This window comes from Aythya marila (assembly GCF_965140915.1).
Source record: "Aythya marila genome assembly, chromosome: Z".
NCBI lineage: Eukaryota > Metazoa > Chordata > Aves > Anseriformes > Anatidae > Aythya > Aythya marila.
The window spans coordinates 1,623,437-1,644,145 of record NC_139080.1 but is presented as its reverse complement, the minus strand read 5'-3'; the positions used below and the strand labels follow the sequence as shown (position 1 = coordinate 1,644,145).

The window sequence follows — 20,709 nt, the reverse complement described above, 5'->3', positions numbered from 1 at the left end:
TAAGAATTAAACTCGTTTGGCTTCTGAAGCCCTGGCTCGATTCATCGATGAGTCCTGCAGCAGGAGCGATGTGGCTCACACGGCCAAATAAACGTGGGATTTCCATGAGCAGTGCTCGTAGCTGCCGAGAGGAGATGCCCACAAATCCCAGCCGTTCAGTAGTTAAATATCACGTTGAGGTTTTCAATCCAGCAGGTTGTGGATTTCCTCTCCTTGCAGCTTACAGCCCGCTAGTGAAGCAGAGCAGGTTCTCGACAGTCTCCCATCCATGGTAAATACTGTTTCTGTTTGATGAAGACAATGACTGCCAAAAGGTCATTTAATATCAAAGCCTAACCTTTTGCTTAGGTAAAGGGAAAAATGGTTTCCCCGGTTCTGTCTTGAAAATCCCGAAGAGAACTGATTCACAGGGTTCCCTAATGCTGCTTTTACCGTGTGTCGGTGGTGAATAGCATTGATTTGGGGGAGCAAAGAAATATTCAGCTAGACTCCATCTAAAAAAGCATCACCGTGGTTACAAAAGGTCCTCAAGAATTGAGGGTTGCTATATATAATGAAATATGTAAAAAAAAAAACGTGCATAAAAGGTGGGTTCCTTAACTTAATCTGAACGTTTCACATCCTAGGGGCAAGCATGCTTGCCCAGTGGATGTCAACCAGGAGAAAAACCACCCACGAATTCCTGGCTGCCATTGCATTGTGCAGTTTCCACAATCAGTGAAAAGATTTTCCCTTTTAACTCTTCATATTCTTCTCTATTCAGCTGAGGTTTGTTTGGGGTTTCCCAGTTTTGGTATAAATAATTTTACTGTGCTTGTAGGACCATCCCTGTGGAACAGTCTTCATCATCTTTCCCTTCAGAGGTTGAAACCGAAGGTGGAGATTTACTTTTTGGCTCCCGTGTTTATGGTGTTTGAGAAATTGGCATGATGTATGCAAATGAAATCATTTTGCGAGATTGTTTCATGAAAGCAAATCTTCCAGAGTGGGTAGGGTGGAGCGGAGCCATCTGCTTAAGGATACGCCAGATGAGAGAAAGCATCGGTGAATTTATTAAAGCGGAGAGCTGGAAGAGGCAAGGGATTGCCTCAATGTTGGCTACGGGGTATTTAAGCTCCTTAGCATCCTGTATTGATAAGACAGACTCAGCATTTCTGCTGCAAAACAAACACATTTGAATGTTTGCACATTCGAAACGTGTGTGCTTCTCGGATGAGATTGTCAAAGGCGAATGACGCGTTAAAGGTCGCGTATTTTCTCCGACTCGAGGGATGCCAACCTGCTCGCGATCCTGCGTGCCTGGCAGTCATTCCGCACACCCCAAGAGGAGGAGTTGGGTTCACTTGTGGTCGTTTCAGCCCATCATTGCTGAAATTTCCTTTAAGCAGCACAACTGCAGAATATTCAGTGTTGTGGGGATGAGGATCAGATGGTAAATGGCTCTTGATGTTTGTCGAAAACACATTTTCCTGGACAAATGTTTGATGAGGTTGGTGGTTTTCTTCCCTACCTTACTTCCTAAATCTGTGACAATGCAATTAAAATCAAATATATGTAGCATTTTACATTCCCTGGGTGAAAAGAAAGTAGAAGACTGGCTTTGTCCCATGGTTTTTTTTTTCCTCTTTTGTAATAAAAATAAGTGAAATACTCCCAGTATTTTTCCCATTGGACTGGAAAGTAATCCCATTAGGACAATCTTACCCAAGAGCTCATGAATCCTGTTTGGGGTGGGCAATGCTACATGAGAAAGTAATGAAAATAGAGATTCCCAAGTAAAATGACTTATACATTTAATATATAAAGATACTTCCATATACTCAATAAAATGGATGGAGAGAGAAGTAATTAAACATCTGATTATATCACAGCTTGAGTAATGAGTCGAAATTAGGGTCTTACACAAGATTTTTGTGGCTTATTATGTTCTCCACTCCGGTTTGGAACTTGCTTTGTCATCTATTTCAATTTTGTGTCTAATGAGAAATAATGCAGCCGCATTCAGGAGGTTTTTAGGTTTCATGGTTATTGGGAAAATTACATGAAAACATACAGGCTAATATAGACAAATGGGAACTAAGTCTGGAGGCAATGAACCAAGCTACAGAATACATGTGACTATAATAGGAAAATCCTTGAGGCCATCATTTTAGCTTTCTGATAGAGTCAAACGGCAAAGATGTTATTGAGATCCATCAGCAGAAAGGAATATCAATCATTAAGGTCACGGGAGAGCAGAGCTGATGTTTGTATGAGCTCCACGCTGCCCGGGGCTGGCAGAGGAGGAGATGCTCTGTTAGGGGAAGAGTAGTGGAGTTAGTTTGGTCCCTAATTCCGATACTGGAAGTCAGCCAGAAAATCGTTAAAAATAATAATAATGTGTTAAAACAAAAATATTTCGGATGGAGAACTGATGAAATTGCTGCCGTTGTATCACGGATTACCATTGTATCACGAATACCGATCAACAGTGAAAGATTTCCCAGGCTTTATTAAAAACTTGCTACAAACCCAACCTGCAATTTATGTGAGTTCATATCCGCTCGTTTTTTAACCCAACCTGTCTTTTTTTTCCCCCTACTGGAAGTTGGGCATCAGGGTTTTCCGGCGAAAATAGCAAATCCCCTCTGAGAGTTGTAAAGCTTTGTATGGTCATGAGCATCGGCTGCTTTTTCTCCTTCATCTCAGCTTTTAAATTCCAGTGCAAAAGCTCCTCAACATTATTTTCTCTCCTAGGTTTTTGGCCTTCGACATGTTTTCTGTTCATCCATACCTTTTTTTTTTTTTTTTTCTTGAAACGTTTTAGTTTCTTTAAAAAAAAAGAAAAAGGGAAGAAGATTAAACTTTAAAGAGGATGAAGACGAAAAGCAAGGTAAAAAGCAAGCTAACTCCTTTTGCCAGGAATCGGACTCGATGATCCTTATGGGTCCCTTCCAATTTGGGATATTCTATGAGTCTTTGAGAAGAAGTCTTTTCAGTAGATGTTCGTTTTCGTAGAGGAGTGAAGCTGTGGATTGCTGCCAAGCGTGCATGCAGTGCCTACTGATAATACAAATTCTGATGGAAGTCATTAAGAGAGGGGGAAAAATAGGAATAGAAAAGGAGAAAGGCAAACCCATTGCTGCTACTTAACGGGTTTGCCCTTGGGAGAGGCATGCAGAGCCTGAACTGTGGAGTTTCTGTGCACAGCTCTGTGAGTTTTAGTTGAAAAATTGGTTGCTGCTGAGGTTTCTTGCAGTTTTGCTCCTACCCGGCAGAGGCAATGGTTTTGTGTTCTCAACACGCATCACGGTGATAAATTGTGTTCCTTACATCCCCCAAAGTGCAAGAGATTTTGATTGATACACCTAAAACCCGCACTGTTTTTCCTAATATTTCCTTTTTCAGCTTTCCTTTTTCTCTCCCGTACGTTTGTTAAATTCCTGAGTCCTTCCAGGGGCAAAGCTTTAACCTCTTTGTTGCAGGATAAGCCTTTTTATTTGCGTGCCAGCCAATTTTTCCCTTTAACAGCTAAATATGTGAGGTGCTGATGGGAGGAGTGACAGCTGTCAGAGTGATCGGTATCGTATCTCAGCAGCCGAGTACTGAAGAAGATGAGAATTTAGCCTTGTGCATAAATTAAGGGTTGAGCAATTGCCTGCAGGATGAAAGAAGCAGCCCAGTGCCTCCCTGTTGTCCTGCCTTAAAGGTGTTTTTTTCCTTTGGAAAATAATAAAGTTTCTTCAAAAGGATGCTCAGTGGGGGAAATTCCTTGCTCAGCACAGAGCCTGGCTTTTTAGTATGTTAGATCCTGCGCAAACCCTCAAGGAAAGGAGCCCTGCTTTGTGTGCCAAGGTGAGTTTGACTCCCAGCCCGTGAATCCTTGCTCTGTTTGAGCAGAGAAAATGAAATATATATTATTAAAGAGGGGTCAAGAGCATTACTTAGAGTAGTAAAGACTAATCCCGGTAATACAGTCGGAGCCTGCAGGTTTGGGATCATGCCGGTGGGACCTTAGGGTTAGAGATGATAGCTTTTATTCCTTCTGTCAACTGCTGAGAACACAAGAGCTGCAAAAATGATATTGCGCTGCTTGTAAATATTGTATCTGGAGGTAGGAGATAACTGCGTGGGGGAGTTTCGTTCCTCCTGTTGACATTCGTTCAGGATCTTCAACGCTCTCCTTGTGAAAAAGGTGTTGCAGGTGCTTTCATCCTGCTCGTGCTCAGGATAGCTCTGGCTGCGGGATGTCCTGTTTGAGTTGGCTTGAGTTAACACCACTCCTGTAACCTCACTCAGCCCCAGAAATAGGTGCAGCTGCAGGCTGGCTTCACACGTGGAGACAAAATTCAGCTTACCTGGTAGATGCAAGGACTTCATGGAGCTCCTTGGTGCACAGCCAGCTTGGAGAGCCGCAACAAAAGGCCAAATTGCAGATGAGGTGAGCTGTAATTATTATTTCCTGATGTAATCACATGCTTAGACTTGCAGAGTTTGAGCTAAGAGACAATAAAGGGTCAAAATAGTAAAATGTGCCAACATTTTAGAGGTGTTAGTTGTACAAAGACATAAAAAATGTTTGATGTGAGGCGTTATCATGCATATTGACATCTCTGTCCTAGAGTATCTGGAGGTAGGTCACGCAGGAAAATCCAAGGGGAAAAGTCAGCCCCTTCCCTAACTTAACTTTCAGAGCACGTTAGCCCTGAAAGCTCTGTTGGGATGGTAAAGTCCATATAGACAGATTATAGGACAATGAGGTCCATATAGACAGAATATAGGACAATATTCCCTGGGACCAGGGGGAGAAGGTGGATGATGCATTCAGAGCACAGCAGGGCATCAAAGGAGCTTCAGCGAGAGTTAAACAGCAGAGCAGGAAATTCGCTGAGTACCTAAAATAGACGTTTTCAAACGTCTCATCTCAAATCAGCCTGTCTAAATGTATTGAATTTGAGAACTTTGAAAGAACTGTTTGAAATGTCTGAATTAAAAATGTCTTGAAAGTAAATGTGGAAATAGTCGAACGTCGTGGAAGGCTGGAGGTGAGGTTTGGAAAGGCACATGGGGCTGGGTTGGGGATGCTCACCCCGGCAGCCACATCAGATAACGTGGTTTTTGAATGCTTTAACATGTTTTTTTTTTTTAATATTTTAACACGTTTTTCTAATATTTTGACCCATAACCTGGAAAAAAAAAAAAAAAGCACAGACCACATTCACAGCTCACACAAACACGTTGCTTTGCAAGAGCAGGATTGATCCCAAGCAGGAGAACTTGAGCTGGGCATGTGGATATGTACCCTGTACAGACTGGGGGCTTTGCTGGAAAATACAGACTGGGGAAGTGCTGAGAGTCAAGGCTGACCAGCTGAGCACCACACCCAGCACTTGCAGCAGCAGAAATTGGTGTGCGATTGTGGATTTTGGTAAAAACAAGACCTTTGAATAAACCTAGCACGTCCACACCTAGCACGGGGGAAAAACACTGCAGAAGAACTGCATCCACGGTTCAGGAAGGAGATTTAAGTGATCCAGGCATCCAAGGTGAACCGTGACATTGGTTAAAGGATAGGAAAAGATGCTGAAGATGAAAGAGCCCCTTTTATTTCTTTGATCATGGTCTGTAGGTGTCTGTGCCAAGAGCAGAAATACAATAATAAAGAGCCTTACAGTCTACCTGACAACGAAATGAAGAACATCCAGAGTTGAAAAAGGACAAGTTTAGACTAGAAGCAAGATAATATTTAAGAAAACAAGAGTAAGTAATGGAACAAGGTACCGAAGTTCGTGGTGTGGTTTGTATCTCTAGGAAAAACTGAATGAGATTCCTAAAATATACGCAGTAATCCAAAAATGAATTAATTCACAGAAGTTTCACTCTGGTTTATATGCAAGGTCAGGCTAGATCAGCTGCCAGCTGCTTTAGCGCTGCCCTTCTGGAGGTGAATGGCAAACAAAAAGCTGCGCTCGTGGGTCCTGGAGCAGGTGACGTGGCTGCTACTGAGACGACAGCTCCTTGATTTCTGTTCGGGTGAGCGCTGCGTGGATACCTCCCTGCCTTTTATCCTCGGTGACCTTGGATTACTTAAAAATCATTTGCCGCTTTGGCGTGTTAATCAAATTAGAGCGTGCTGCTTCTTTTCTGTTTGATCAAATTCAACCCCCTCTGCCACGGCATGAGTGTCCTGGAGCGCCTGTAGCTGCTTTGGGTCCTTTCATCTCCATGCTCAAATTCTGGTGCTGAGACCAGAGGTCATCCTGTGCCAGGGCAGTGCATGGAGAGGGAGGTTTGCACCAAAAGCATCCTTGTTTTTTTGAACCAAAAGCATCCAACAAGGGAGACAAGGACTGAAATGTGTAAATTAGAGCCCTGGCATCACACCCTGCAGGCTGCTACTATCCTGTGCTTTACCTGGGGGCTCGGAAATGAGCAATTTCTCATCCATCTTTCTGTTTTTTTTTTTTTAATGGAAGGGAGGACTTTTAATTACTTCTTAGTAATGATGTCTACATTCCTTGTCCTTTCACTAGTGGCCCAAATCTTTATTTTCCAGGATGCATCTTTTGAGCTTCTGACCTCAGTCTGTGTTAACGATTTTGTTTGAATGAGACAGCTTGAAAGTTGATATTTAGTAGGAATAAATGAAATAAGGGTCCTCCCATTAACTTGTTGGGTAAATGAAAGTATAGTAAGCATCGAAACAGGCTGCAGTAATGTGTCCAATATTGCATATCATTATAATACATATTCTGTTTCATCTATTTGCTCCTCTGTTTCTCATTTTCTTCTCCCACAAGACAATGTGATAAGAAGGTGATTGAGGCCATACAGATAGAGATCTCAAAAAATAAACTACCTTTTCAGCACGCTTCCTCAATATGCTCCTCTTGGAGCGTGACAAAGGTTTGCCGTTCTTTAATATTGGACTTTTTCCAGCCAAACACCTCCCCCCAAGATTTCAGGGGCTGTCGGGCAAACAAGGCAGTGTGGGATTTGAGTGGGTAAACAGCTTTCTGTACATTTTGGGTTGTTCCATAAATGTTCCATAAACTTGCTGGAACACCTGTGTAAAGGGTATCGATGTGTGATCGGTTGGTGATATTATTTTTTGATAAGAGAAAGTGGTTAGGAGACCAAGAGAATGAAGAAAGGAAAACAAAGATGGGCTACCAGACTTTTTTTTATTATTATTATCATTATTTCTTCGATTTTTTTTTCACTCCAAGCATTGAAGAGGTGCTCAATGCGAGAATGTTTTTTTTTCTCATGGTTTTGGGATGTGTCAATGAGGCTGGACAGGCACAGGCCTATGTTCTGTCCATGTGTGGACTTGACTGAGTTGCTCAGGAAATCCGATGACCTCTACTGATATAAAAACTTCAATTCGTGCTAGTTTTGTTAGGAAAATGTGCTGATGAATTGAAACACTGCATCAGCCAGAAGTTTTGAAGGCACCTCCTGAGAGCACCTAAAGGTGAGAGCATCTCCCAAGATGTTGTAGTTTTATTTCTTCCTTCTTCCTCTCATGCTCACAGCTTTCATAGCCCTTTGCTGGGCTCTTTCCAGTACGCCCAGGTCTCTCTTGTACTTTGGGGCCCAGAAAGTCCCAAAATAAACCTGGGAAATCCGTGTGCGGAGAGGTGGCTGTCGGTGCCGGCTATGGAGGGGAGGGAGTCTTAGATATACACAAATCTCCCAGGGACATCTATTAATTACACTGGCTTTTAATTATCTGTCACTGATACTTTACATGACCTTGAGCGAGTCATTTACTCCGCGTGTGTGTGTATCTATCTGTAAAATGCTTGTGAATTATTTAATGCCTACAAATTGCTTTGAGATCCCAAAATGAAATGCATTATCGTTGCAATTACCGAGCCTGGAAGCGTGGTGCTTGCTGGTGTCAGCCCGAATCTCAGCAAAGAGCTCCAGGAAAGAGCGTTCACTGGTCCTCAACACACCACAGAGATCTGGAGAGCCATCATCCTGCCCTTATTTGCCTGTCTAACCACAAAAACATCTTATAACTGGGTTATGAAAGTTGAAATTTTGCGTCTCGTACAGATACAGAAGAGGAAAGTTGGTGGTGAGGTCTTGAGATGTTTGTTTTTTTTTATGATGAGACAGGTTGGTACTCAATTATCTTGAATTAATAGTTCAAGTAGTTATCTTGAATTAATTCAGAGCCATTGTATCCTTCCCTTTCTTTAAAGGCAAAGAAAAAGTGTATTTTTCGGAGCCTTGTTTTCCCATTAACTTAATGCCCATTTGGGCTACCCTTAGGCGAACAGACAAAATACTTATAAATAAGTAAATAGAGATAATTCAGCTCTTCCTGCAGTTTTTTTTTTTCCAGATTTTTTCATGCTGTTTACTAAAACCTGAGCTAATTGTCAGTATTGTATTAGCCCTTAGCCTCCTCTGTGCTGCGTGTGCTGCTGTTTTACAGGAGTTGACAGAAATAACGTTAATGCATCCGAAGATAAAGTTTGCCCCAATACACAATTATGAAATGCTCGTTTGTTCCCGGGCCAGATGGTAGGTGGTCAATAGCTGCTGTCTGCACCATAAGTCATAAAGGCAGCAATAAAATAAAATCTTTAGGTATTTAGAAAGTGACAGATATCTGTGACCTTAGTTTTCTCATCGCGGGCTGTCTGTTATCGGTACATCACATAAAAGCCACGTTTATTATTAAATAAATAATATTCTGTGGCCTCCAGTTGGGCATGGGTCAACATTTGTACCTATTAGAAGGGACAAGGATGTTTTGGTTCATTTTGGGGTTTTTCATTCAGTGGTCATATATAAAACAACGTTTTAAGGGGGAAGAAGTCGTCTTTCCATGTCAAACTTATTCATCAGTGGGGAGGGGTTTGGGCAACAAAAGAAAACAAAATTGGAACCAACACGGAGACAACACCGTATTTTCCTCATATATTAGTGTCACCTTTTCTCCTGTGCTGGGGTGAGGGGCTTGCGCCTACAAATCAATGAGAAAATCGCTAGGTTTATTTAGATAAGATCAAGAATTTTACCTTCAAGTGTAGTGCAGGTCATTGTAGCGTTGCAGAAGGATTTCTGCCTTTGGGAACAAGTGGGAGCAATGCTATGCTTTGCTTTTCACTGCATTTTCTGGTGTATTTTAATACAGTAAGTATGGTTTCAGTTGCGTTTATATATATTAAGTATTTATAAAACTGAAATTGTGTTTTTCTCTAAGTGTCTCATCAGCGTGCTCATTGATAGGGGAGCATTTAGTAATGTAGGCAATAAAAATCAGTCTCTTCATTAAATTATTATTTTGTTAGAGAGCACAGCAGATTAGCAGCTTTTTACTTGGCTAAAACTGATGGTTCTCTGCTCACAAAGAAAAATCGGAGATGTTTTCTGCCCTCCAGTACCTAGCAGACTCAATACCAAGAGAGATGCACGTCGTCATGTAATAGAAAACAGAGAAGGGAAGGGTTTGACTACAACGCCCTGACGGAGCTGCACGAGTTGCCTGCACACCTTCTCCACCTCTTTCATGCATGCCTGACCACGGTGATGTATCGCTCGACTTTTTGGTGGCTCAATTCTTTTCCTCTTGGGAACCGCGAGCTGCCGCTGTTGTGATTTTTTTGTAGTAACGATAGGAGCTGACCTTCGCGTGGAGAACTAAAGAAGCATGACGATAATCTAAATCATTAAAGAAGACAAGCCATGCCTTTATTTAGGTGAAGAATGAAGTTTTACATAGACTAACAGCGTCGTTTTTCTTTTATTTCTTCAAGGCTGGTCTGAGGGGAGATGTATTGATATCATATCGCCTTCCTGAACGTCAGGTGCAGAGCATAGAGTCAGACAAGGGTACCGAGCTGTGGCAAGAAAGAAGAAGATGGGAATTTTAATCTAGTTTTTGAAGACACATTATTAGGTATCTATTTATTTATTGCCTCGTACTCTTTCCAAAGAGCTCTTGTATATTATAAGAGCATTCGTAGGCCCTTTTTTTGTGACCTGTTGAAATAGTTTCGGGCTTTATTTTAAGCCCATGGCTTGTGCAAGCTAGCAGTGAAAAATACGAGGGCCCTTTTGGAAGGATTGGGATATAGGAGATGACAAAGGCTCCCTTTAAGCACACGCAATTGAAAGTCTTCCCGTTCTGCAGGCTGACAGGGTTGGGCACTCGCTGACAGCAGTTATCTTTCTTGGGTCAGTAGGACCACATTCCTTATTCAAACATGCAAAGGGAAGACGCTTCGCATTAGAAAACGCTGACATTTCTGAGTTAAAATTGCTTCCTCTTGTCGCAAGATCAGCTGTCATCTCGCAAAAGGTATTTCTAGAAATGGGGAGGTCAGCCCAACACCCAACGCTCCACGCTAGCTGTTGCTGCCGGCAAGGGCTCGATTAGTCCCCACGTCTCTTCTACAGGCTCATTACGACCAATCTTTGACATTCTTCTGAATAAATGCAGCCTCTTGTGCTCCTGGGAGGGGAAATCCCATTTGTTTGAAGCAAGGCTCGAGACCCCAGAACCTCCAGCAGTTTTTTGCACCATCGCTGGCTTCTGTCAGAGCCCCTCGGAGCTGTTGGGGTCCCCTGGTATTCTATTAAAACCCCAAATCTCGTGGACATCTTTTACATGTCTGATTAACATTTTGGGTTTTATTTTTACTTCAATTTTTTTTTGGTACAGCACGCAGCATTAAATATCCTCAGCCTGAGACCGGGGCATTTTTTATATGGCTGGGTTGATGTGAGATAAGGAAAACGAGCGCTTTGAAAAGTGTTTTCATTCTGATGAGGTCTAAAAATGGAGCCTTCTGAGTTTCCATTTTAACTTATTTTTGCCTGAGGATAGGTTTTAAGGTTTCAACGGGGCAAAGGACGATATAAGGATACTGTAGCGCAAGGCTGCTGAAATCTCGCTGAACTCGAGCTTTCCACCCATTCACAGAAACCTTCTAAAAATATATATATATATATAAAAACTTCTCTGAAAGCTCGTAAGTTTTCTGGTGGGAAAAAAAATGCCTGCGGTTTCTTCAAGTTGCCTTTATATTGCCACGATATAATTAGAAGGAACACGAGCAACAAGCAAGCATTTTCATTGCCTTTCCAGCCCAACTCACCAACCTCCCCCACGTACGCGGGCCTTTGAAATATTCAGCACGGAGCAAAAGAAGAGAGCGAACGCGGCAGCGCTTGGCATTTATTGATCCATAAAATATTTATGGCACGTGTATTTATGGTGCTTGGCGTTTTATATGTATGCATAACGTATATAGAGCAGGAGTCTGAATGTGTTACATCTGTCTGCTTTGGCATGTCGGGGTGTCCTTATTTGTAGCGTCTACCTGTGTTTCGTGCTGTCTGATTTGCTTTATGGAAGCTGGGATGATGTCCTTTGAAAATAATACATCTTATCCACTGCATAAAAGGTTTGTGAACACACGGTAATTATTAAATGCATTTGTTCTGTCTAGAAAAATGCCAACAATTATTATTTTTTAAAAAATGGGGAGGGGAGCAGCAGTGACCCCATGCTGGTGGAGGGAGGGCAAACCTTCGGGTCAGGGTCCGTGAATGTGTGCGTCAGAAAGAAGAACTGGCAGGAATCTGTGAATTACAAGCCTCTAAATTAATTACAGGCTTCTGGTGACACGGCAATAAACCATTCTAATGAAGATTGAGTAGTTTATGGTTTTGTCAGAGCTCTGAAAAATTGCGGGGTTTGTAAACTGCGTAGATAGCGGGGGGTTTGGTGTGAGCTTATTGAATAAAATATACTGGTGGAAAGAAGCTAAAAATGAGCATGTGAATTCGCTTGCTTCTTAATTTTTAATTCAGCTCTTTGTTACACAAACAGCTTGTTTGCTTTCCCTTGAACCGAGCTATTCAACGCTGATTATTCTCAGCTCTGCCGCTGTGTCTTTTTGTATGTCTCTAGTGTATCTAATGTTATTTAAAAAAATAATAATCTCAATCGTCATCCTCATTACCGGTGTTTCCCTATCAGTGATGCTTTTTTTTTTTTTTTTCTGAAAAACCTGCAGAATTTCTTGCATGCTCCTGTGGCTGTGGGGTCTTGAACCTGTTGTGCCCCCCCAAAAGCAGGCAGAGCCTTCCTGACCTGCGCACGCACCTCCGTGGGAGCCTCTTCAGTAGGAAATTAGGCAGCTGAGTTAATCAGGACAGCTCTTCAGGTTTAATTTGTGCACACTGGAGTTGATCCGAACCGGATTGGGAGCTTCTAGGTATCCAAAACTGTTAGGTGCATGGAAAATAAGGCTGATCTGAAAGAGAACCAGGGAAGATTTGACATGGGAGCAATGCTGAGGGGCCCAGGGCTCGTGCTTGTTTGTGTAGATAACTTAGCTCCAAAGCAGAAGCAATTGCTAGAAATTAAGAAATAGCTGACACGATAGCCTTGCAGTCTTATTTTGATCTTGTTTTTATGCGTTTTGTACAGTTTTTAAATAAAATAATCAAATTTTCTCCAAAATACTCCTACATTGTTGTGGACACAAGTTTGGAGAGCCCTCCAAGGATTTGTCGGGAGCATATGATTAAAGAGATGGCATCTCAAGGACTCTGCTGTCGTTTATTACCCAAGCTGGAAACCGTAATGCCAATAAGGGCAAGTAAGTGATTGCAGGCAGAGTTTTGTGGGTAAGGTTGTTAAATGCAGCTGTGAAGAGCACATCAAGATAACGCTTTGGTCACTTGCACGACGCTTCTCTTGTTGTAGATGGTTGGGTTGACTCATGTTCTGCTTGCCCCATGAGATTTTAAGGTCCGGTGGACAACTGGAAGATGTTAGTCTCAATGGAGACTGCTCTAACTCATCCAGAAAAACTGGGGGGAGTTCTTGTGTCCTTTAAGCTGTACCTTGGATTTCCTCTCTTGATTTGTGAGGCTGGCAGAGCACTACGAGATTAAGGAAGCGCGTGGATCATGCCAAAATAGGAACCAGAGAAAACCCTACTGGAAACTCATCGTTTTGTTTGCACGGAAGAGTTTGAAGCCTAGAAAGCGTGAAGCTGTGTACTAAATAGGAAGCTGGAAATCAGATCCTAAAATACTTACAGCAGAGAGCCCTGGGAGGCTGCAGAATTTGATGGTTTAACTGGGGAGCGTGCTGTAATCCTTGCAAACCTGGCGTCCGAATTAGGGATGCAAGGGCAGCCTCGACTGTAACATTTCTTTAGCTTCTGCGCAATTGATTTTATAATCTTCACCTTCTTTTAATTTAGAGGGGGGGGTTTGAATATTACGGCTTTATAAATATTATAAGCAGACAGCAGGAAGGATGGCTCAAGAAACACAATTGGATTTTCTGTCTGAAATGATAAGTCGTGGATGGTACTTGGAAATTTAATCCTTTCTGGCTTCCCGAGGACTATGGATGTTCAAAACCATCGTTCCCCTGGGAAAGCTGGTGGGAATGCTGATATATTTTTTTTTTTGGTGGGTGCTCTTCAGTTGGATGCGAGGCGAGTGGGCTCATCAGGACGGTGACGTTATGAGTGGTTTTCCTCAACTTGCTAATTTCTATTGTGCTAGTGTTACAATAATGATGAAATTAAATTAGCATATCGTATAGCATACTGAAAAGCTGTGAATACATTACAGTAATGCAAGGCAACAGATAATTGCTGGCTTAATAAGTATTCCTTCTCAGCAAAGATAACTATTTTTTTCTTCTTCCATCACTGGGGACGGATTTCCTAGTTATTGATTATCTCTTCATCTTCTATTAAACTCGGTCAGAAGTCCTGGTTTAGATGAAAATGTCTCTAAATGCTCCTAATTCTGTGTCGCTTGCCAATGAACTTGTCTTATCCCTTTACGTACCTCTCCATACGTTGACTTACAGTCTTTGTTAAGTTAGCAGTTGGCATCCAATCCTTTGAAATGAATGAGATTTAATTACCCTCCTTCCTAGAGATTTTTTAAATATTATTTTTATTTATTTAATTTCCTACGATCAAGTTACTTTTATAAAATTTCGGGTTGTGCGCACTGGAAAACAACTTGCATGTTTTGTAAATTGAAGTTCAAATTCTTTCTTTTGGCCCAAAAAAAATGAACAAAAAAGCTAGAAATGAATATTAAAAGCAACCATTAAGTGCTCTCCCTAGAATAAACGTTTTCCCTAGTGTTTGCTTGTTAAAGGTTGAAGAGAAGAATTTGAATTACAGATGTGTTTTCTACCTATTTCTGATATTTCTGAAGGCTTATTGAAATTATTTACTTGCTAAACCTTTACTTGTATTTACTCATCGCCGCTTTCATTTTTCCCCCCACCTCTTTTTGTAGTTCCACCATGGTTTTTAGTTCGCCCGTCAAATCTTTATGCCTACGAGAGCATGGACATCGAGTTTGAATGCGCTGTGTCTGGCAAGCCCATCCCTACGGTGGAGTGGATCAAGAATGGAGAAGTGGTCATTCCTAGCGACTATTTTCAGATAGTGGTAATTTTCTAGTTTTTTTTTTTAATGGTTGAGATTTTTTATCAAGTTGGGAAATGTGTTCTGATACTTGACCCAATCATTGCCTTTGCAAACTTGGAAGCTTTCCCAAACAAAATTTATTGTGCCTCCTAGTGCGAAGAAGGAGCATTGCAGCGAGATGTTATAGCAAATTTGTTGATGCCGTGTCCCAGATTTAGGGAGATTTAAACACTTCTTTTTGGAGAGATGTAACAGTTTGTGATCCCAATCTAAATTATTGTTAATAATATCGTTTGCCAAGTGCTAACGACTTCCTTACTAACTATTGGCCTTGGAACAGAAATACTAGATCTCTTCTCCAAGGAAGTCAGACTCACGAGATTGTTAGGAATGACAAACGATGGCTATGGTCGAGTGCAAAGGTTCACTGATGAAGACAAATTTTAGTTTCTCCTTTTAAGTACAGATCTTTAAGGTTTCAGGGTACCAGAACAAGCATTAGGGAACACATTGGTGGTGCTCCACAGAGTTACATGAGCAAAAGATGCTTTTCTTGGTAATTTTCACCTTTTGAGTCTCCCTACAATAGTTTCAGATTCGTTTCAGGAAATACTTTGTCCAACTTATGGCTTGGTTGATGAGAGGAATTATTTCTTACAGTGATTTTATATAAATCAAAAGGGGTTAATAATGAGAATAGCTTCTTGATATAATTAGATTTTTAAAGAGAATTTTTGCACATTCTCCCCAAAGTAACATCCCCATGCAGGACTCCCACCCCTTTTAGTTTAAATGCAGCTGTAATATAAGCTTAGTTTATGCTGAGTTTTCCAAAAGCATTGATCTCCTGAAAGCAGTGCCACTTGTAAATGAGCTGAAATATTGGAAAAGAGCCCCCAAAATCTCAGTGACAGTGAAGATGTCCATAGGCCACGAGATGTGACTTGTTCATGGCTTGGTTCAGTGCTTTCTAATTTTTCAGCTTGTAACCAATAACATCTTTTAATTACCAAAAAAAAAAAAACAAAAAAAAAACAAAAAAAAAAACACAACAGTTTTAATGTGGTGTTCATGCACGATAGATACACTCTGCCATATGCAATAGTAAGTTCAACTTTTTTTGATTATTATACATCATTGCTCATTAGAAAGCAGCCAGAAGCATTAAGCTTCCAAGGAAAAGGACAGCTCTGTTGCAGTCATGGTTATGTGGTGGTGGAAAACTGTCTCACTTTTAAATTGTTGTTAATAGAAGGCACGTTTCAGCCAGAGCACACCCCTCACTCCTTTTTTTTTTTTTTTATTTTTAACCAAGATAATCGGTTTCTGCTTGTGCTAACAGAAGTTAAAAGCTAAATCTCTTTCAAATGGAGTAAGCGCAGAGTGACCTTTTCTTGAGGATCTCCAGGCCTCGAGCCATCAGGAGGGTTTGACCTTCAGCACAGCATTTGTTCAAAGACACAGAAGTTGAAAGTTCTTTTAAATCTTCCCTGCGGCTAAGGGCCAAGACAAAATTCAGATCACTAACCAAGTGGTTGGCTGTAATTTTGGAGCCTAAGCTTTGAGAAAGGTGTTGGATGGACAACAAAGTGAGTCCAACCTCAAGACCATAGGCACCTTCCCTCAAACAAAATGCAAAATATCACGTGTTGAGAGATTTCTGATGAAGATTCTCGTTGTTACAGACCTTGTCCTTAGATGCCTATGTGATCTGGGGTTGAGATTGCGTGCACAGTGCCTTTGTTTCACAGAACAGCTGTTCCGTGAAGGTTTTGTAATCCTCGTTCACGTTGGCTGGTGTTTTTCTAATTAATTCTCTTCCTTTCTTTCCATTTTCTGTATTTCTCTAGGGTGGCAGCAACTTGCGGATTCTGGGCTTGGTAAAGTCAGATGAAGGATTTTATCAGTGTGTAGCTGAAAATGAAGCTGGAAACGCACAGGCCAGTGCACAGCTAATCATCCCAGAGCCTGGTAAGATGCAAAGGACACAGAATTGCAGATGTAATTAATGCTATTAACATAAAAATCCCAAGCGAGCAGCTACTATTCTTTATTCCCTTTTACTTCTCCAGCTGGCTGGCTGTAGTTAAAAGTGTGTCCAAGCTCTCAGATACTTTGAGACATTTTGTTCACTGAGGCAATTACAGATGCTGGCCTTGTCCTAGAGCTGACTCTGGAGGCCAGCTAAACCTGCACGAAGAGCCAACGGCGATGCCTCACCGTCTGTAGGGGAGCTTTGTCCTCCTGAAATAGGAGAAGATGGTCATAAGTGGGTGAGGTGATGGAATGAAACAGTCCATAAGCATTAAGGGATTATATATCTAGTTGTGTTAAGCTTTTGGAGAAGGTTTTGTCTTGAGGAAAGGGAAAGAAAAAACATTTTGGCACGGGGCTATCGAGCGCAGCCAACCACTGAGATCATAAGGTTTGTGTCTATGTACTAGAAAGACAAATGCTGCTCTGTTGCTCTGAAATTAATAGTCGTTTGGTTGTATGGACAGCATTATACAGCAGCATAGGTGTTTTGGTTTACTCCTTTATGTTTTTTTTAAGCCAGCAGAAAGATGTCTTCATCTTAAACCAGACGCCTTGTAAAACGTGGTTAAAAACCTTTCACAGTTTCTGGGTTGTAAATGATTAATGACCCGCTCCGGGCTGCAGGATGCACTTGCTGCTTCTCAAAGACGATGCCAGGAAGCTGAGGGCATGGGAACGTGCAGAAGCATCCTTCGTTCCCTGATTTGGCCTGGGAAGAGCAGAATCTTTGCAGTCATGGAGTGATGTAGCTTGGTGGGAGAGCCCTGCCTTTGCAGGATCCTGCCAGATGAGCGTTTCCCTCGTCTCTGTGCAGTCACCAGAGGTGCTGATGAGGTTATCTTCCCTTAGGGACAAAGGTGAAAATGAGAAAGCACTTAGAAACTAGATTTCACGGGCGGAAAAAATGCCTGTGTGATATTGAGGAAGGACAGCAGGGATCAGCGAGGCATCATCCTGTTCAAAACCAACCTGTTTCCCCTTCAGATGTCGCCGTGGGGAGATGCAGGATTGTTTTGCCTTTGCTTTTTATTTTCTTTGTTTTCTTTCAAGCTGAATCTGGCATTCAGCTCATGCACTCGAATGATATTTGCATGCACGAACAACTGAAGGAAACCGGCCGTCTCCTACTGTAGGGGGGTTTAATCTGGCTCTAGGATCAGCCAAAGCAAAACTGGGTTTAACTCAGCGCCGCTCCTACCTCGTCATGAAGTGCTGTCAGTTAATTTTATACCCTGTGTTTGACTTTATGATGCTGGGCATTGGATTAAAATCGAAGAAAATGAAGAGCAGATACTAAAGAGCTCCAGGACGCAGTTGCAAACTGTCTCCGTTTCCCTTTTTTAAGTGATGGATTACTTTTTCCTGGCTGTTTAATCAGCTCTTCAAACAATGCCACTCCAATTCCTCGGAGGTGAAGGGGGGGCCAGCATGCACAGCTGGTGCAGGAGCCAGCTACAAATGCAGATGAAGTGGTGGGGCTGGGGGAAATATTTCTGCTCTGCTCAGCGAGGGCTCTGGTGGGGGCTGGCGATGACCCAGCTTGGTGGTGTGGCTTTTTCTGGGAGGCTGCTCCAATAATTTGGACCATGCTGAGAGCTAACTGTGTTCTGTATGTTATCTTGGGGGATATTGGAAGTTTAACACGAGTAAAAGGATGTAATCAGTCCACGCCATCATTATTATGCAGACGTGTAGGTTGACAGCCTCCGTTTTGACCACCGTTAACTGTAGGACCCGGAGGAGCAGCACGTGAGTTGGCCTTAAAGCAAGAAGAAACGAGCTCCGACTGAGACCGAGCACGTCCCTTGTAAATGCTGTGCTGCTAAATTGGAATTAGCCAACACAGAAATGAGAAGTGAAAGCCAAACGGGCTGCGAGCTCCCGCAGATAATAGCCTTGGCTTTCACTCCTCCAGACGTGGCTGGAGGATGCTCCAAACTCTTCGGGTAGGTGTTGTGCTTAGACTACAAAAAGCCAGAAATGTAAAATCTCTGTCCTTAGCTGAGCTCGTGGCTGGAGAGATGCTGTACTCAGCAGATTGTTACGAACTAGGGTGAAAGAAGTGATGGTGGATGGGTTGCGATCCACGCATCAGGCAGCATTTCTTCTTCTGTTCCCTTTTTTTCCCATTAACGGCCTTAATGCCATACTCCAAGCAAGAGACTGCTCACCAGTTGATAATAAATTTATAAACTGCAGCTTTAAATGCTTATTTCTTTAAAAAGCAAAGCAGTAAATAAGAGATATCAAAGGATTTCTCTTCTCTCGTAATCTTCCACCATCACATCCTGGGTTTCTCAAGCCACTTGGCTACCTGCTGGCCTCTATTTCTGCCTCGTGACCCTGCCAAAGAACAATTGCTCTGGACCTCCAGGCATGCGTGATCCTATTAAGCAGGTAAAGGAACAAACCCTACAATACGGACTCCTGGTACAAGTACTGGCAAGCCGGTTCTCAGCAAGACAAAGCAGCTGAAAGAGATCTCCGTTGGCTGCCTTATTTTTATAACTGTATAAAACCTGTTATTTGCACACCTAGAAAATGAGCAGAGAGCAGCGTGGTGGTGAATGATGGACACGCATAACTTCAGCTGAAGAGAAGATCCCCGAGGAAAATCTTCCTATAAGGAACTTCCAGGCAGTTATTAGCTTTACGCCAGCAGCTCCTCATCCTTCAGATATTCAGAGGACGTATGGAGGGATTGTTTTATTCTAGCAGGTGAAAGATCAGATAAAGACAGCCCTGAAATCATCAACGCGTGTATACAATGGGATAATTATTAGCTGTGTTTCTGCAGTAAATTCCTCGCTAGACAAATCCGCAGCTTAGGAAGATGCCCTCGCTCAGAGTCTGGTAAAAATGCTGTAAATCAGCCTTGGCTCTTGGCATTGTAATGTTTGAGCATGTCCCAAATTGGACATTGTAGGGAGATGGAGAGGGTGCAGAGGGCTGAAACTCTTGGAAAGATCCTCAAGGGGTGAGCTCCAACGAGCTCTGAACACCCCTGCTTGTGCTCAGCTGTGTGTGGTTCAGTTTCTCATTTCCATCACATCCTTTTCCTTTTTAATTCCTCTGCTTCCGAGTTGTGCGGCCGCTTCTCGTCACACGTTTTCGGCTTAGCAGCTGGCAGATGTAACAGTTTTGCATGTGCAAGATCTTCGCGAGGAGTTTGCATTTGTTGTATAATAAGACTTAGGTTGGGAAACTTGTAAATTACTTTTCCTTGACAAAGAAACAGGGATGAATCAATCTTCAGAAATCATTTTCCCTGAATTCCTATTAGAAAACCATTCTGCGAGGCATCATTTCCCTTTATTCTAAGTCTCACTTCCTCCTTAAGAAATCAAAATCTATCTACGTGTTAAGAAATGGAGCTAATTTTGCCATTAAAATTCAGATTTTTAGTCTTTGCAGGTTTGTTGGAAGAGCCAAACAGCGTACGTTAGTCTTGCTTGAGGTTAGTCTTAAAACTAAGGTGAAATATAAAAGCAGGGTTTTGAATATCGGGAAAAATGAGTGAAAAAAGTAATGAATGGATTTTCTGGGAAGATGTTAGGCAGGTGTATCTTCGTGCTAATAATCCTGGTCCTGCCGTAGCGTGGGAAGCTGCTACGTGCTGCCTCTCCAGTCTGCCCTCGATGCCCTGAATTAGAACTAGCAAATTTCCCAGGGCTCCTCCGTGCCGTGGAGGAAGACGCGAGGGGCTATTTCAAGACTCCACTTGCAAATTTCAAAATCGAATGTGTGGATATACATATAAATATTGCTTTTTTTTTTTTTTTTTTTCCTAACCCGGAGAACGGCAACTCTGCCGGCATGCGAAATCTATTTTCTGAAGGCTTATTTATTAGGCTGGTTGGCCAAAGAGATGCTACAGGGGAAACCTCTGGCAGCAAAACAACAAAAGCACCTAAGGACCTGCACGAGGCTCGGGGTTGGGAAGGAGAATGACCTCCTGAACCAACATCGTGTGGTTTTGTGCTGAGACAAGAGCCTTAACCTCCTTGTTTTAGTATGCACAACTGGTAAGCCGCTCGCGTTTATTGCACTGCATAAGCAGTAATAATCATGATAATGGTAAGAATAAATTTGGTTTATATGCTTTTACGGTGGTCTTTGCCATAACATTATGACACCTTACTGGGGATTTATCGCAGACATAAGCAAAAATACGAAATCAGCAGAATATCTTTCTGGTTTAAAATAAAAAAAAAGGTGTAGAAAGGCCATCCTAGAGGTGCCCAGA

The 20,709-nt window shown here is 42.1% G+C and overlaps 1 protein-coding gene across 1 annotated transcript in view; it reads left to right on the top strand.

The window, feature by feature from the left end:
* LOC309889652 (netrin receptor DCC) overlaps window positions 1-20,709 on the top strand; it is a gene marked incomplete at both ends in the record, with an annotated part of 357,636 nt that overhangs the window by 183,493 nt on the left and 153,434 nt on the right. Inside the window, 2 exons of the mRNA XM_082782596.1 lie at window positions 14,293-14,447; window positions 16,277-16,397. Of these exons, the coding sequence (XP_082638722.1) occupies window positions 14,293-14,447; window positions 16,277-16,397 (276 nt within the window). The remainder of the gene's footprint in view (window positions 1-14,292; window positions 14,448-16,276; window positions 16,398-20,709) is intronic.